At 36.9% G+C, this 19,623-nt stretch overlaps 1 protein-coding gene across 1 annotated transcript; it reads right to left on the reverse strand.

Moving 5' to 3' along the window:
- Positions 1-275: 275 nt before the first annotated feature.
- On the reverse strand, positions 276-2,093 carry HES5 (hes family bHLH transcription factor 5). The gene is made up of 3 exons (XM_072426686.1): positions 2,012-2,093; positions 1,737-1,902; positions 276-1,625 (listed from the first exon to the last, which is right to left on the reverse strand). Exons 1-3 carry the CDS (start codon positions 2,063-2,065, stop codon positions 1,381-1,383), a joined length of 465 nt encoding a protein of 154 aa, XP_072282787.1. The 5' UTR covers positions 2,066-2,093; the 3' UTR covers positions 276-1,380.
- Between the last annotated feature and the right edge of the window lie 17,530 nt (positions 2,094-19,623).

Below are 19,623 nucleotides of genomic sequence, written 5' to 3' on the forward strand. Positions count from 1 at the left end.
TTGCTCCAGGAACCCCCTAGCAACCTCTGGAGGAACCCTGGTTGAAAAACACTGGTTTAAGGTGTATGTTCAGGCAATATGTGTTGTTTCTTTTTGGATAGAGAGAAGAACTATTAGAAACTCTACCTTTATTTCCAACTAACTTTTTTATTGTTATGCTGGCTCCAATAGAGAAATTTCTCCCTCACTAACTCTCCAGGTATAAGCAGGAAGCCACAATGGCATTGATTTAGTCAATCACATATAGCAAATAATAAAAAAGCATACCACAAGGATTTCATTTTAAGGAATATTTTATTCTGATTTGAATACGTCACTTTATACTGTTTCAGTCACAGTGTCCGTGTATATAACACACACAACAATATCCTTTAAAAAGGAGAATTACAATGAAACATATAAAACTGCATCTGCAGCTACAATACAAAAAAAAATATTTTTTACAAATTCTTTTTCTACTTAAAAGCATCTTCACAAAAGATACCATATCCAGAACGCACAGCTGATATCACATTCTGCATTTAAACACATCAGTGTTATTACAATAACTTGTCTTCTCCATCCGGAAGACATTACAGTAATACATAAGAACTTTATAAAAGTTACTGTTAGGAGGCCAGAACTTTCTGTCCCCTTTTACTGTTGTGAAACTACAACGGCTTGCAACGCAGGCTGGTACTTGTAGTTCCACAAGAGCTGTAGGAGCAAGCTTGCTCCATATTAAGGCAAGATATCATTCTTATCAACGTGATGCCAATAGCATTGCTATATACTTAGTATTTCTATAGGAAATATAGGATAAAGCATTTGCTAAACAAATGCATTGAGAACACTTAAAAAAGTAATGTACAATACTTATTATTTTCCCATTAGGACTACAACAAATAAGGTCATAATTCTACAAATATTATAGAAAATAAGACTTGTTTCCATTGTCAATATGACTTCTTAGAAGTTACTCATTTCTAATGGAGAAGATTAGGCAGTTGGTGCTTCTGGTGGTTGTATATTATTACTCATATATATCACATAGTAATATACAGCCCTCCATTAAATAACCACCTCTACAAATATTATAGAACCTCAGCACAGAGGAATCAAATACATCATTACAAATGATACACAATGAGAAGACCTTGTAAAGGTTAACGTCTCTGAGTCAGAGATATTTCTCTCTCCATGGAGAGATGTTAAAATTGTAAATCCCAAAGGATAACCTGATGCTTTTCAGTCTTTGCAGCTTTTGAGTTTTTAGTTGCTATATCCAAGCATACTGATGAAAAATGAACACAGTTCCATACCGACAGAGGTCCACGTGACTTATTTCAAGCCATATCTGTCCCTCTTTGGTTTTAAAGTCCTCCAGCTTGGCTGGCAACATCACCAAGGCCTCCATATCTTGGCTGGACTACTTGCTACTGTGGCTTGCTTGGAATCGCTGGAAGTTGCAAGATAAGGAAAAACAGGAACTTTCTGAGGAACTGTCAAGTGGTTGAGAAGCTCTTTTTGGGTTTCTCTGCTTTCTGGGAAGTGACGCAGGAACTGCAACGCTTCTGTAACACACCAGGAATATCCTTGGTTGTAATCCTGTTGTAAACAGTCCACATTGATTGTTTGATGTTGATCTAATATAAAGAAAAGACAGTCTGTTAGACCTATGTGCAAAAAGTTTGCTCCAACAAGCTATATCAGTTGACATCATATTAAGGATTTATAAAATTAGGAATAAAACTTACTTTTTTGTTGTTGCAGGTAGCTGACTGCCATCTCCAATATATCAGCTTTCTCTAGCTTGACATTGGGTTGCTGTTTGTGGAACTCTTTTTCCAAGAGAACCTTCAGCTGTTCGATGCTGCTGTTGATTCTGTCTCTGCGCATCTTTTCTACAATGGGTTTTCTTAGCTAGAAAAATTAGGAACAAAAAAGATTAGTCAACTATTCCCAATGTATTTCCTAAAAAAAATTAAAAGAGAGAAGGCGAGTATTTTGCTGTTTCGGAAATGGAACTTACTTTGTTTTTTTCCTTTGGAGAAAGCTGATCCATAGAACTGTTTGTAGGAGCCATGGTCCAAGAGTATCAGTAGCTGTGTCTGCTCTAGTGCTGAGCTAGAAGAGATCTGATTCTGATGCAGCCAGATCTCTCCTATTTATACCCCCGGCTTGCATACAAATGCCTGAGTCCCAAACTTGTCAGACTTTCCCACACTCGTATAGCCAATACATGCATTCAACAGCACAATAGGAGAGGCATCTATTACAGCATGGTAAATTGAGTGTGAATTGCCTGAGGATAATACCATGCTCCCAGTGGAGCAGGTGGAGAGTGTGTTAGACAAAAGGGACAAGCTTTAGAATGAGGTGGGAGAATGTGGGAAAGAGCTTCCCATCACTGTGTAATCAAACTGATTCCCAATGAGAACATGTATACAGCGGCATGCTGCTCTTTTTGAAGTGTGCCTGTCACACACGTACACCGAAACCAGATGTTGTAGAACTGGGAGCACATCTTGGTTCATCATCCTGTGATGATATAAAACTAATTGTGAATGTCTTCAATTAAGAAAGTAATCAGTGGGATCAGGGGAATAAGGATTCGGATTAGTTGCCCCAGGTGACTGCACATTTCCTATGCTTACATTGATGAGAACCTGCTAGAACAGGGGTGTCAAACTCTGGCCCCCAACGTCCTTTTTTTTGCCCCCAAAGGAATCCCAAATATGAACGGCAGCTGGCCCACCGCTGCACTAAAATAGCGCCGCTACTACAATTCCCGGCATCACTTGCATCTTTAGACCAGCGGGCTCCCTGCCTATGCGTGGCCCCGCATTGGACTGTTTTATAGACACAAATATTGCCGGGAATTGTAGTAGCGGCGCTACTGAGGAGAAAGTTCCAGCGGCGGCCCACTTTTAAGATTTAGCTCTGCATTGGCCGCGTCTGGCATTTCCAGCACTCCCCCTCAGCTGTACTTTTCCTTGCTACTCTAAGGCATGGACTTGAATGGTTGGATTTTCATGGAAGAATATTGTTATTATTATTGTTAGCCTGTGCAAAAAAGGTTACCATTGAAATTTAACTCAGAAGGCTACAAATAGAGAAAGATTTTTTCCTAAATAAAATTAAAAAAAATTCTTATGCCTCTTTCTCTATTAAAAGCTTGTTCTAGATTGAATGTACAGCGAAAACTCTTTGTTTCCATATGAAAAGGTTTTATATCTAATGAGAAGGAAAAACTTCCATAATTTTTTCAAGAAATTTCAAGGTTGGCCCGCGACTTTGTCTAAGTTTTTAATTTTGGCCCTCTGTGTATTTGAGTTGGACACCTCTGTGCTTGAACATATCATTTATTTAATGTACAAACACAAAATGTTAGAAACGGCTCTGACAAGTTTATAATCCAAACAAATGTCCTTGGCAGACAAATCACTGTCAATATAATTATGCAAGATCAGAGTCCATGTCAATTATTTTTTTATAGCCACAATTATGGTGATTAGGATTTCTGCCAATAGAGAGAAACTTGGATAAAAAAATAAAAAATAAAATGTAACTTGGTTGTAATACAATTATGTCGGGGCACAAAGGTGACGGGCTGTCAGTATGTCGCTGTCAGTATTTATATTTTTCTTTTTACATGGTGTATAGAATTCCAAAAATACAGAAAAATACAGGAGGGGCAGGTACAAGACCAGTCACCCTGCACAAGGATAGGGAGCTGCAGTGACTGGTCTTTATTACAGGAAACCTGTAAAATGGCAAACTTTTATTTTGGATTACTGCACAGATTTAGAGGATATCTACAAAGCAAACCATATCTATACATTATACCTATATCTATACATTATACATTTAATATACATTATATAACCATATAATGTATATTAAAGATATACATTATTCCATACTTAAGTATATTATTATACTTAAACAATATCTGTCTATCCTGGATTTCAGCTTTAATGTAGAGTTGTAAAACTTGCAACCCATTGTAATATAATGTTACAGTCTCCCTACGTCTCTATTGGATTTATCAACAACTATGTAGTGTGGGGACCTATCAAAGCAATATGAGCAATTTATAACCTTAGACCTATGTACTACATGGCAATGTAAGTTTCAGGCTAAGAGCCATGTCAGAGATTTAGTTCCAGCAATCCACATTTAGTTCCAGCAATCCACTTTTTTTTTTAATTGCTAGGTTATTTTCTACTTTTTGTGGTTGGTTAAAGTTACTTGAATTTAGATACTTCCAATGCTTGGATGTAGGATCAACACAATGGGTTGTCTTTGTGGCATCATATTTAATATCTCCCAGCTGATATTCTCAGTATACTGGCCAGATTGGACAGGTTTGTACAATACAATATTGTTTTTTCTTCAATGCCAGAGAAAATAATGGTGCCACCCAAGGTACCCAACTGTCTTATGCATATGCAAGTATAATATTTAACCACAGTGGTTTAGGATGAACCACAGTACCTGCTTATAAGGGTACAAGTGGGCTCCAGTAATTTGCTGTGTATTGAATTAATTTTCAATCACAAAAATGCTATTCAATTTATCACATTGATTCAGCCAACATATTTCTATCCATGAAATGGAGATTTTGGGTAAAAATGACCTTGTTGGACAATAAATTCAATGTGGGAAATGCAACCACCAACAGATAAAGTGATCTTTATTGTGACATTTCCATGGTCATAAGCTCAATTGTATCACCATGGCACATCAAATAGCCCTTGAAGTTTCCTTTTCACAATATGCTGTTAACAGGCTATCCAACACTTGATTACATCCATACTTCTTATGACATGCTTGGCACTCGGGTGTGATTACCCTAACCTTAACTGTCATTAGACGGATGTCTGCCTCCCCTAGGAAACATCTTGTGAGCTGTCAATGATCTAATTTTAGACCATAGATCTTCATTTTGGCCACTTCATGTAATAGTTATCTCTGTATTGTGTAAAGACAATACTAAAACACTAGCAAAAACCACTTTCATAAACATTTGCATGTTCATGTAACCTTTTCCCCTAATTTTGGGTTGAAGAAAAAGACATTAGAACCCAATGTGAAGATTTTATCCCTATCTAGGAAAAAAGTACTGCTGACAATGTTTTACAAAAGAGAGGAACTCCAATCTCAACCAACAATTTATGGTTTTAAAGTGGAGTGAACTCATTTCTCCTTATGCCTCTGGTGGCATTGACATCTTAACTTGGCCTTTTTCCAGGTTCATGAGTTTCAATTATCTTTCCTGCTTGTTGGTTGATTTATTAATTGCAGTACTTAGGTTTTCAGAGAATGTGCACTGAGCGGTATGCGTATATCATTGTACATTATACAAGAGATACAGGCAGGTAAGTTTGTCTCTTGTGCAATAAAGAACCTGGTCACATTTTGTTAAGTCAATATCATATTAAATGGACACCAAGGCTTACCGTATTTTGTTAACTGTTCCTTGTGTTTCCTATTTAAAATGGTAAAGGGGAATTAAATGTAAAAAATAAAAAAGTGCGACCAAATACGACTTATTGTAGAAGAGACAGGTGATGACCCTTCTGCAATAAAATTAAAATGCCTTCACATCCATAATTTTTTATGTACATTCATCTGTCCTCATTTCATCATAGGCGCCACTATCCTCATCCGCTTCTCTGCTGGGTTTCGGATCTTCAGCTAATCTGATTGGCCAGGCTGGGATGATGTAACTACTGAGCATGCACACAGGATTTAATTCATATCAGACATATATCCCTGTACATGAGCAGCTCAGTGTTCCAAAACAAAAAGTAGATTTCAAACAGGCAGGTAAGATAAAATCCCACCTGCCTCGGAATGTGGAACTCTAGTTCTGCTTTAGGTGAAAAGACAGCAAACATATATTTCTTTTTCCATCACAATGAATTTTCTGCAGTCTGTAAAACACAAATCATTGTTTGAGGCCTGTTTTTGTTTCTTCTATAATGTATATTCTTCAAACTGTGAGTAAGATTGAAGGGTTTTTTAATTATCACTTAACATCGTCTTAATGTCCCTGGATGGCTTTTTGTATTTCAGAAACAATAGGATTTGTTTAAAGCATTGAAGACATGAGCAAAGGGACAAAATATGTTCAACCTGAAAAAACCCGTTTTCCTAGGATGTCCCAGTAAGAAAATGATATTTGTGAAAAGAGTTCACAGGACAGAATGGTAGAAAGGAAAAAAAGGAACCTTTTCAGATTTTTCGCTATTCTTAACAGTCCTTAAACCAAACCCTTTTCACCTCTGTTCCAGCTCATTCTAGTGTCAAGGGGCATTGCATTCCCAGGTCTTAGATGGCTGTGACAATACTGAAGGATCAATGTATTCCTTGGGAAAAGTGAGATCCAGATGGCCTATGGGGACAGGAATTGCTGGTGGACACAATAGCAAGTTAAACATCATCGGTAATTTGCTTCTTGTTCGACACACTTCTTTTGTCCTCTATTCTGAAAGTTACAAATAGACGGAAAACTGTGGGGGACTCTGAGAAAATTCACATCCTATTCAAGGCTCCAGTTTCTCAGAGCATGGGCGGCCAATGGCTGACAACTTGCAGCCAAACCTCAACTGGAACTAAGTGAAGCCCAATTAACAATGCTCATTGATGTTGGGAAAACTGTGGAGCTGAAGATCAAGGAAGAAGTGGAAGTGTAGCTAGACCCCCAAATGATGCTTAACCCCTCCATAAAGTCTGCCGTGGCCAGGGGCCATCACTATATGTGCCTTATAAATAAACTAGACAAATGTCTAGGGTTATAATGTTCACACAGAGATGATTTATGGGTTTTTTAACTTCACAGACTGACCTTTCTGGAAATAAATAACTTGATAAAAAAGAAAGGCAGATATAACTGTGGGTTAAGGCAGCTTGTCCATATAAGCAAGATTCATTACCTAAAGTTAAAGTTTACATCCAGTCAGTTTTATTATTATTATTATTAATATTATTATTAATAAACAGGATTTATATAGCGCCAACATATTACGCATCACTGTATATTAAAAAGGGGTTGCAAATGACAGAGGCATACAGACAGTGACACAGGAGCAGGAGAAGACCCTGCCCCGAAGAGCTTACCATCTAAAGGGTGGAGAGGAGAGGGTGAAGGTGGTGGCACAGGCAACTGTACAATTACAGATATTCAACTGGCAGCCAGATTTGTATAGTTTCTCTGCAGATGACTGTCCAGGATTTGGGATGCTTCCTATAATAAAGACAAAGAAATAGTGCTGTAGATTAAATTATGAGTTTAATTTTATGCAACAGGGAAGGGTTAAAACCTTTACCAGGTAAAATTAGCACTATTTGCAACCTTTCAAGAAGATTGAATTTCTGTCCTAAAACACAACAGTAAATGAGAGGAAATTTCACCAAAGTGAACAAAAGTTTCATCCCACAAAGTTGCCTCAAGAAAAGTTGTCCCTATAGGAGAATTTCCCCTTATCTATATATCGGAATGTTGGGGTTTCCTTTCACTTCTGCCTTAATGGGTCACCAGGACAAAAAAGGGGGTGTATGTTCTGTGCAGAAATGGAAACGGTGCAGCATGACAGAAGGTCTAACTCTTCATACAAAATGAGCACTTTAGGTTGGCTAAAGCCAAAACGTTCTCTACAAAGAATGTAGTTTTCATCTAATTCCATCTTTGTCTTATGGAGATTTCCCTTATCTTCTTAAAACACAAAAGAAAAATGAGAAAATACCTCCCAAAAAAGGAGAGGGAAACCCTTTCTTAGCCTGGAACACATGTCCTCAAGATGGAATAACAAGGAGAACATCATCTTTTGTTCTTGAGAAATGATTATATATGATAGGTTAACATTTATCAATTGTCCATGCAATGGCAGAACAGCCAGACTAACCTATAAAAGCTGTAAACTTTTATCCCACAAACCTCTGTATGACAAGCTCAGCTCATTTCAGAGAAATCCCATTGTTTTTCTACCTATGCAAAGTTTTTGGGTTTATCTCATCTCAGTGTAGACCTAAGCTGCCCATGCAAGGATAGACTTTTCAGCAATGGCCAAGCATATTGACAACAATTTGACATCCATGGTGATGGCCAATCTATAATATGTGGGTAGTCTATGCCAACAAGGAAACAACAAATGTTCGAAAGGCCACAAAAACAGAACCAGGACAACAGCTTTCAGTTTAAATATTTCTTTGTTTTGAATATAGGAAGCATCCCAAATCCTGGACAGTCATCTGCAGAGAAGCTCCACAAATCCTGCTGCCAGCTGATTATCTGCAATTATACAGATGCCTGTGCCACCAACCAACTTCACCCTCTCCATCTCCTAGACTGTAAGCTCTTCGAGCAGGGTCCTCTCCTCCTGTGTCACTGTCTGTATTCGTCTGTCATTTGCAACCCCTATTTAATGTACAACGCTGTGTAATATGTTGGCGATATATACATTCTGTTTAATAATAAAAGTAATAGATGTAAACTTGAAGCTATCCTTGCAGGTCACATTTACTACCCTTGAAGCTACTCTTGTGCATGCAACACCCACTGCCCTTTTCATTATTATATCTGGGGAACATCAACAGGAACCTGGAGCTCCACCTGCTTTCAAGAGAAAGTAAATATAAAATATTCATGGAACATTTATATTTAAAGGAAATGTTTAGATTGTAAGCTTTTTAGGGCAGGGTCCTCCCCTCTTCCTCCTCCTGCATTATTGTTTATATCTGTCTGTCATTTGCAACCCCTATATAATGCACAGCGCTGCGATTATGTTGATGCCTAAAATGTATTATTATTAATATTTATTATTATTATTAATAGTAATAAACAGGATTTATATAGCGCCAACATATTAAGCAGCACTGTACATTAAATAGTGGTTGCAAATGACAAACAAATACAGACAGTGACACAGGAGGAGAGGACCCTGCCCCGAAGAGCTTACAATCTAGTAGGTGGGGGAATTATAATATTAATAATAATAATTCTATAACTAAAAAAGAAGAAAAACCCTTGCAGTTTATTTACCCTTATTGTGTAAAGAAAATACCTGCCGGTGCAAAAGTCACTTCCATACTATTAGAAACCCATGACTAACTTGCAGAGTTAAGTGCACCCGCATCAATATTTTTACATATAAAAAATAAAAAAGGAATGTCTTACTTTTAATTAACATTTAGTTGTAGAATATAGAAACAAACTATTATGATTGAGTGTTATTCATATGAAGCTGTATATAGTATATAAAGTATAAAGTTGTGCACATTGTATATTCTATCCATTTCCCAAACAAGCATACAGATGGAGGGATGTGACTTGCCTATAGAGTATATAGCAAAGTTACTAAAATGTAATTTAATTAGGTAGTCAACAGGTAAGCCTCTTCTCAGAAAAGGTCCACAGGGCATTCGCTGCCCATTCTCCGGGCCCTGGGAAAGATCGCTTCTTACTGTATGAGAACTGATGGCCAGATGGTCTTTGTGGAGTAAGATTTCCCCTCCATTCATTCAAATCAAACAGCAGCACTAATGTGAGGACTAGTAGGAAGACACACTTCTATTGTGCAAGGCAAAGATGTCATCAATTGCTGGGATGGGGAGACTGTGGGAAAGTGGAGGAAGCTCAAATGTCCACAGTCTGATGCTAATAACTCTGTTGTCACATTGCTATTATGTCCATAAACCATGAACTCCCAGGCTTTATTGGATGGCCCTTGCATTGAAGAGCATTGAAGAGCACATGGACACTACAAGCTGTGCAGCATTTTCTCAGGGCTCTTTATTTACCAACACAGAAAATGAAGGCTGTTAATGCACTTCTGTTCAGCTGTCCATGCCAGATAAACACTTACGTTGGTATCATGTTATTCAGCTCGTGCAAAAACATTGATTTGGTTCTCCTAATTAAAGGACACCGGTCCGTAAGCACAATTATTTTGATTATCTTTCAAAGGAAGCTTTTGGCCGATAATTGAACACTTTGGCTGTCAACAAAAACTTAAGTAAAATTTGCTGTACATGTTCAATTTTGATTGTACAATCTCTGCTTAAAAGAAAAGGTAAAAGGAAAGCCATTCAATCTGTATGCAGTAAGGTGGATTATTGCATAGCATGGTGGCTTCGAGGTTAGCACTGTGGCCTTTGCAGTGTTGGGTCACAGGTTCAAATGTTGGCCAGGACACTATCTGTATGGGTTTCCTTTGGGCACTCCGGTTTCCTTCTACATTCCAAAAACATGCAGTTAGGTTAATTGGTTTCCCCGAAAATTGACCTTGAACTGTATTAATGACATATGACCATGGTTAGATTGTGAGCTCCTTTGATGGACAGCTAGTCACATGACTATGGACTTTGTACAGCGCTGTGTAATGATATAGCTGTTGAATATTTCTAATGGATGTTGCACAATGAGACCGTATTCTTTATGACCCGGTAATGTTCGTCTCTAGCAGGAATCTGATGTGTACAGTGGTCACTGATATTATTCATGGATCTGTCATCACTACACCAGTTAAGCTACGTAGACATGTCAGATAATCATTGCCCAAGATGAACAGCCGTGCTCATCTCGAGTGAAAATGTGACATCGTTCAATTATCTGCCATAAATGACCAATAAATGACCAATCAGAAACAACCGCTGTTCACTCCTATGAAGGAGATCACGGGGGTTGCCATTTGCTCATTTTCCCCCCTTCCATAGAACAGAATGGTGATGTGTGTACAGTGCTCACTTGTTCATCTTTCACTGGAAAGGATCGTGAAAGATCATTTCCAGCGACAATCATCCTATGTCCCATCATGTTCCCATCAACAGGCAAATGAAATTCTCAATGTATGTGATGCTCTCATCAGGACTTGTAATGATACTGGTGGTAAAAAATAAAATGGGAAATGTGATTTCCAGTGTAACCCCAATATATAATCTTTGGGGTCCCCTTTGCATTGTGATAAATTACCAAAAGGCTTCCCAATCACCCTGTAACCTGATGACCTTTATACATACATGAACTATCAATAAATAATCTGTGATTTATAATTATTTATTCTTTCTGATGTAGCAGAATTCATAGAAGTTCTGTTTGCCATTGTTGAGTAATGTATGGCAGTACAATGAAATTTCTTCCTGGAATTTACAGTTTGGTGTAGATTTGTCAAACAATGTCAGCAACTTGCTGTGCAGCCAGGAAAGGCAAATCACACCATAAGCAGTCATATATGTACATGGCGCGGCACAAACTTTCATAGAACAACTGTCCGGCCAAAAGCAGCGTGTTGCTTTTGAGAATTGCACTGCATTCTGCTATAGTTGCATGCAAAAAATTAATTCCCAACCTCTCCCATTCACTTGAATGGGGAGGTTGGGACAGCAATTGAGTGACAGCAAAACACTGAGGCTTACCTGGGTCTGGAATTGCTCCTAGAGGTCCAAGCTGGCAGTCTGGTGGGCACAATGGCAAATAGGCTAATACAAACTGACACCACAGGCACCACTGATATATTTATCATTCATTGGCAGAAGAAAAGAAGCTTTCTGCTATATTTTTGTATAGGTTGACTGGTCTGACATGTAAAGTCTCATGTTATCTCTTTATAAAGAAGACCTGTCAATTTTTAAATCTGCAGACCATTTCATGGCTAGATCCATAGTGAAAATAATTAAAAAATAAAGACATACCAAGAAGGGCTTAGGAAAGTTAAAAAGTGGATGTAGATTTCTGAATCAGATAAAATACTTTGTCTATGGGGGCTAATGAAGTGTAAAGGCTGACCAGCTGAGGAGCCCCGGGCAATCCCTGGAGTGAACAGAGGAAATCTATAGACAAAGAATGTTTTCACTTTTAGAAACATCTTGCTTTGTTTTGCAAATTTTTTTCTGTGCGGATCACAAAGTAACCAGTTACAAAAGTGGGCAAAGCAATAAAAATTTCACAAGCATTATCTTCCAGTATAAGCGCACATGTGTGTCCCTTTGCTCATGTGCACGTGCTGCACCTATTGACTTTCCTTTTGAATGACACTTACTTGTGGTAATCAGTCAATGAAACATTGTAATTATTTAGTATGTATCGCTTTCAGCAGCACAATTAATTTTTGTAAATTAAATTATTTCCTATTCAACCTCTTCCATTGGTAACTCTAATGTACCCTAAGTGAGTAACTCTTCACTTTCTGAAGTATTATTTTAATAAATAAGTCATCTTTTTATTAAATGTTTTTTTTAAATACTAGTTATAAAAATAAATTAATGATAAAATCTTATATTATATTTTATTGAAATAAAAAGTTTTGTAACAGTATCTTTGTGTTTGTGTGATTTTAAATGGGATAAATTATATAACAAAATGATTATTTTTTAATTACAGTAAAACTATTTTCTTTAAAAAAAAAAGAACACTAGTTAAAATAGAAAAAAAGACATTTAAAGAAAAAGATTTTTTACTTTTTATTTTTTTTGTCTATAGTTTACATAGGAAATAAAATGATTTTTAATAAATAATGATATTATATATATATATATATATATATTATATTTTTATTATTATTGTTATTATTATTTCTATTAATAAACAGGATTTTCAATAGCGCCAACATATTACACAGCGCTGTACATTAAATAGGGGTTGCAAATGACAGACTAATACAGACAGTGATACAGGAGGACCCTGCCCCGAAGAGCTTACAATCTACTAGGTGGGTATATATATATATATATATATATATTATTTTTTTATATATATATTATTTTTAAAGTAATATTTGCTTGAAAACAACCACATTTCTAAAAAAAAAAGTATGTAATACTTTGTTATGTATACTGACCAATAAATAGACCCAAAAGTAAAAATTGCCCCAAATGGGTAAATGATATATATATAATTCCAATGCAATCCATACACTATGGGGTCTATTTCTAAAGCAGTAAATCTGACATTTATTAAACATTCCTTGGTAGAAAATCAAATACTGCCATTAAAACACACAAACCTGGAAATTTCTCCAACAGGGAATGATATATTCACTGTTTTATCAATATAATCTCTATGGGGTCTATTTATAAAAGCATCTGACATTCACAAAACATTTTCTGATGGAGAATCAATCATTGCCCTTAAAAATTGATGAACCTGGAAGATTCTCTATCAAGGAATGTCTGACGAATTGCAGATTTACTGCTTTATAAATATTTGCCATATTGTAAGTAAAGCATTATAGTTTTACATTGGAGAATGCACTTCCATGTATCCATGTATTTTCAATGGCAGTGATTGATACTCCGCCCACGAACGTTTAGTAAATTTCAGATAACTGCTTTAAAAATAGACCCCTTTGAAAAACTTAATTAGTCAGATGTTCAAAAATGACTAGACAATAGGAAAAGGACAAAAAACTACCAAAAATGTGAAAATGGCCAAAAATTAATTTAAAAAAGTTACTTTGCCCTCTATTTATTTTTATTGACATTTTGGCAGAATGTCAACTAAAAATTGAACACGAGAACACTAACACAAAATGGTAATTTATATATTATTTATTTATGGTTCAAAATGAACAAAAGTCAGGTTGTTTACCCTCTACATAGACCGCCCCTGGGGTTAAACAGAAGAGCAATTAAAGTTACTTTGCACATGAATGGCAGAAGTGTGCTGGACAAAAGGCAGAGGTCTGGAGTCATGGGAGAGGATCTGTGCACAATGTGACCTTCAGCTTGAAAAAGCCAATACCGGATGTCAAAAAGTAAAGTTTGGTCTGAGCTGACAGACTTTATGATGTGTGCTGCATATATATGGATGGATTATTAGGTTGGCTTTACTAGGGGGAGCAATAGAATGTGTCAAGTCTGGTATAAATCATTGCTTTAGTGTACGCCAAGAAATGCAAATGCATGCACTGTACGTACAGGAAACCATGTGTGAACCTTTAAAATATATTTCCCACTTACATTTCTGACCTGGTATAAAAACTCTTCCTCACTCCTAACCTCATCACACGAACGGCTCATAGACTTTTATAGAACTGCCCCAACTCTCTGGAATGGTCTTGCTTGTCCTATTTAGCTTGCTCCAACTTTCAGCTCATTTAAAAGAGAACTCAAAACCCATTTTTTTAAAATTGCCTACCCATCTTCTGTCATTTGAAACTGTAACTACTTCCCACCACTACAAATCTTCCCTTCTATAGTGTGTTAATTCTCACCCTCCTACATTGTAAGCTCTTCGGGGCAGGCAGTCTGTATTCATCTGTCATTTGCAACCCCTATTTAATGTACAGTGTTGCATAATATGTTGGAGCTATATAAATCCTGATTTTTATTAATATTTGAATTATTATTAATATTATTATTAACAATAATAATAATAATATTAGCTCCAAATTTCATGTGCTTTATGTCTGTGCTGCACTTTTTTAAATTCCATTATAATTACAATTTCCCAACAATCTGTGAACTGCAGACCATTTCCCCCTTCTTACACAGTTGATACCAGAACTTGTTTCCCCATTGGAAGGGTCTCTTTTTTTCCCAACACCAATCTTGGTTAATATGGTTAAAGCAGCCTGCAGCTATTTCTAAATATCGGAAACAAGCAACCTCATTCAAGGGTTGGATCAAATAATTAATTTTTATATATGAAATGTAAAACAATTATATTAATGGAAGAGGATAAAAGAAAGTAAATGTGAAAAGATTTAGTTTCCATGGTTGGATTTTAGGGAATCAGAGGAATATAGGGAATTGTTGAGGGATCAGTGTAAGTGACAAGACTATGGACTTTGTAAAGCGCTGCATAATACGCCCGTCCTATATAAATACTGGATAATAATAAAATAAATATAGAAACAAATGAAAGGCTAGCACTGACCTGACTGAAAGTTATTATTATAAAATAAATAATTATAATACAATGAGAGAGGAGAATTTTTGGAGGGAAATGGAAGTTGACTTTTAGAAATAAGTTTTGTGAAATGTAGATTCTGCTGTATTTTGTTATTTGTTATTGATGGAGAAATGTAAAAAAAGACAATGCATCGTCATTGTAGTACTCCACGTTACAAAACAAGTAGCAAGAGATAAAATAGGAAATGTTAATTGAAATACTTAATTTTGTAAAAATTAAATTTAAAAAGCCTTCTAAAAAGTCTTCCATTATTCCATACACGAACTGTAGGAAATTTTGTGCCCAAATTTCTATCAATTGCACAAAACAAAGAAAAATAATGGTGTTATTGTTTTTTATAATCAAATAGGTGAATATTATATATTCAATAAAATCTCCTTTACATTTTCTTACAATTTGGCCTGTGTATCCTCAGCATTGAATGCCGTGTGTGTCCTGGCAGAGAATTACAATGACCCTCTACATGTCATTATGCCTTATTATGGCTAATAGAAACATATGGAAATGAGTTGTTTAATGTCCCTGGAAGTATATACAATAGCCCTTCCTGTCTCTGATTTCCCGGGAGAAACCAGCACAGTGTTTCTTTTTCTGGCTTGTTGTCAATGTGCAGCTGGGATTATTGGACAATGACAGACGTTATCAGATACATTTATGTGGCACCAGTTTAAATAATTAGGTATTGATTGTCTGCTTTCAACTAAAATCAATCACATATTAGAACCGCAAAACAGCAACAGAATCCCTAGAGAACTTGTGCTGTCCAAAAAATGTTTGTATAATGTTCTACAGAATTGATTTTATGAACTGGGGACATAATACGACACATGGGAGCACAGCAAGGAGGTCATATATAATGTGGACCTTAAATGGAAGGGATCGTCCCATCATGATGGTGGCATCGCCCTCACCTAGGCACCATGGATGGACAGAGGGTAGGTAAGTATACTTCTAATTTGTTTCTATTCAGTTCCATTTTTACTTACTAAGAATTTGTGATTTGGGGAGGAGGAATGGGTTCAGACTGCATAAGAAAAACAATCATTCAATTTTTGAGGGGTCAAGAGCCTCTAAAATGTTTTAGACATTACTCAAATATTGGAGGCTGCCAGTGCTGATATCGTTATGAAAATGCTAGTTGTCTGGCTCTAATGTCAGGTTTCTGAATTCATTGACCTGCACAAGCACTGTAAAGAAAAGTCAACCCCCCAAATCAGCCTGGTAACTGCCATTGATTAGGAAACTTCACCAATGGAAGTCTAAGTCTTCTAGACTTGCGGGTGAAAACTGTTTGCTGCCCCTCTTCAACTAATATGCTGTAAACTGCAGGGTATGCCGGAATCTTCCATTGCTACTGGGACCGAATAAACTCCATGGCCCAGATTTATTAAAGCTCTCCAAGGCTGGAGAGGATACACTTTCATCAGTGAAGCTGGGTGATCCAGCAAACCTGGAATGGATTTCTTAAAAGTTAATTGTTAGCAAATGTATTTAATCTTAAACCAGACCCATTCCAGGTTTGCTGGATGACCCAGCTTCACTGAGCCTAGGAAAGCTTTATTAAATCAGGCCCATGTGTAGAAGTTACAACATTCTGGCCTAGTCAATCTTAGAAAAGATCCAAGTGAAGATGGCGGCACCCGCAATGGAAAGGGGACAGGTGAGCGTACCTAATAAATTGCAATCAGCCAGGTAAGTTGTCTATCTTCCTTTCTGCAATAAAGGATCTGCCTGCCTGGTCACAATCTTGTAAGGTTAGGGTCTAAATTCACTTTAAATATTTACTGTATTCAAACGGTACATAATTGATTTTACCAGCTCTTCTCCATTGATTTGTAATAGAGATCTGCCATGTTGGATCATGCTTCCTCTTTGCCACACATTCCACACCATGCAAATGAGAATTAAATTCTAAAATCCCATTTTGCTTCCAATATTAAAAAATCACCCCAAAAGCAATGATTGGCCTAAATAAAGGACCACAGTTCCAACCATAAAAAACAAATTTGGCTGAAGTTCCTCTTTAAATGACTTGATGATGTGTACCATTAACGGTATTGGGGCATTTCATTTATGGCGTCTTTCATCAAGTTTATTATTCTCTTCATCTTATGTTGTAGTCTTACTGTACGCAATTTCATTAAAAATGTACATAAGAAAAATAATCCTCGTGCCAAGTAGAAGAAACAGGAGCTGACAAGCCTTGATCAATGTCGCTGTCAGGACACAGTTGCCTCCAGATGGCCTGCCTGTGTTCTGTGATACCCAGAGAACACAAAACAAAGTTAAATACCATTGCTAATTCAGCATGTAGCCCGGCACACTTCTTTTGTTCTCTCAATGAATGAGCTGAATACAGCAAAAGTGTGGGAAACTCAGACCTACTTGGAACTCACAGAGTCAGAGGCTTGTAACCAAATCCTGTCACGGGCCTAACATCTGCCTGAGAGAGCGGGAAAGGTCTGCCATGAAAAGAGAGGGAACTGCTACATCTGTCAGGACACTAGGTGATTTTATACCTACCACAGGTTCTGTTCCTGTTGTGTTTGGAGGGAAACTTTCAATGGTTCAGTTTCTTCCTTTGTTTTAATTCTGTAATTGTTTTAAAATTGTTTAATCTCGGACGGTGTTAGCCATCGATGAATGTAGAACGTTTGTAGTTCAAGTGGTAATCTTTATTGCCTTAGTTATTTTAGGCAATTATATTTTAAGTAAATGGAAATAAAGCTTTTGGGATGGCTTAGATCTCTTCTTCGGGATTTCTATAATTGAATTCATAAAGCATAAAGTCATCCTGAAAGCTTGCTTTTGTAATAACATTAGTTAGCTAAAAAAAGATATCACTTGTACTACAATATATAAATAACCTATATATATACATGGAAACTACAATATACTACTGTATGTTTCCCTTTTTTGTTTACTTGTATTTCTATAGTGCCAACTTGCAGTAGTTTCCAAAGTCCATAGTCATATCACTATAACCATAACTGTCGCTCAAAGGAGCTCACAATCTAATGTTTCTCCAATAGTCACGTCTCTAATGTCTTTAACACAGTCTAAGGTCAATTTTGGGGGAAGCCAATTACATTTTCCCAAAACTCAGATAGAAGGAATTTTCACTTTACATAAAAGGGTAGACAACAATAAAAATGTTGTTTTTTTTTAAGTGCAACACACTTTTTTTTTAAATGGGATGGGGAACGGGAGCGCAGAGCCCTTCCGGGATACTGTTCTTTCTTTCTGTTCTTTCTGCGCATGCGAACCATCCCAGGCATGCGCAGAAGGAGCCCTTTCATCTATGAGGAAAAAAATTGCCACATGTGCAGTAAGATCGGCAAGTTTTTTTCCCAATGCATGTCATCTGATCTCGCACCTGCGCAGTGCGAGATCATGTGATGTAGGAAGAAGAACACTGAAGAGGGATATCGGGACGACGCAGGACCCGGTGGAAGAAAACTCCCGACGGATAGACTGATCTGCAGGATGGAAAGTAAGTGTGATTTTATTGTTTTGAATTACTTTTGAGTTTACTTCCGCTTTAACCAAACTGCATGTTTTTGGAAAGTGGAAGAAAGCTGGGGTGCCCTTTGTGTTGTGATAGTGTTTAGGTAACAAGCCATGATAAAAGGGGGTCAATGTATGTATGAAATGTGTCATCACATGCAGTTTAAACAACAATATAAATACTTGCAATACGTAATGCACGAGCTATAGAAATGCATAGGTGTGACTGGGTCATACCTCACTGCACCAGCGTTGTATTACAGTTCACTGCATAAATGACATTTTCTTTGGATAATAAAATAGTATACATGTATTTTAACATTAACTTTAGCCTTTTGTAATTCTCTGTACAGTAGTATGCTAGGTAAGGAAAGGCCAGCACTATGAGCTACAAAGGGTGCTATCACATTAGCTAAAAAATCTGCAGACCAAAGCGGAGAGAGATGTTCCAGATACTTCACTGCCCAATCATAGGCTGAGGGCAGCAACAGGACCAAGTTGTGTTTCCTAACTATGGGAAAGAAAAGTCAGGTCATCAGTCTGATTGTGCTTTGTGTTGTAAATCGCAAGAATGGGTAGACAGAAATCTAAATCCTTTCCCATGTAAGATAGCTCATTTTATATATATATATATATATATATATATATGAACTCCCCCCCTCCACACAGTTATATACTCTCCATTCCTTGACTCACCATAATGTTAACATTCTTGGTAAAACCTTCTTTACACATGGGCACCATAGGCTACAATGGGACCATCTCCCAACTATCTTCGACCTTTTGTGATGGCCCTGTATAGGAATCTACTATACATATATTATTAAAAACATACATATATAACAAAACAAAAACAGATACAATAATTGCAAAATCTGAAGAAATTGCAAAAGTGAAGTTAAATTCTTATGTTTCTCATGTCAATACCACATTGAGCTTTCAATTAACCACTATTTACGTCCATTTGTCTGTTGATCCTTTTCTGCTCTGCTACACGTCCTATTAGGCTAATAAGGTAAATTTTCCCTCCCTTCTCTTTCTCATGCCATTCCCCCAAGATCTACACCCACTGTGATATAATAGAAGTGTGCCGAGCAAACAAAACCCATTAGCAATGGTGCTTGACTTTGTGTTTGGTGGGAAAGCCAGGCGTCAGAAAGCCATCTGGAATCCCGACATCACAGCCAATGTTTGGGGGTTTCCAACTGTTGCTTATCCTT

This window comes from Pyxicephalus adspersus, chromosome 11 (assembly GCF_032062135.1).
Source record: "Pyxicephalus adspersus chromosome 11, UCB_Pads_2.0, whole genome shotgun sequence".
NCBI lineage: Eukaryota > Metazoa > Chordata > Amphibia > Anura > Pyxicephalidae > Pyxicephalus > Pyxicephalus adspersus.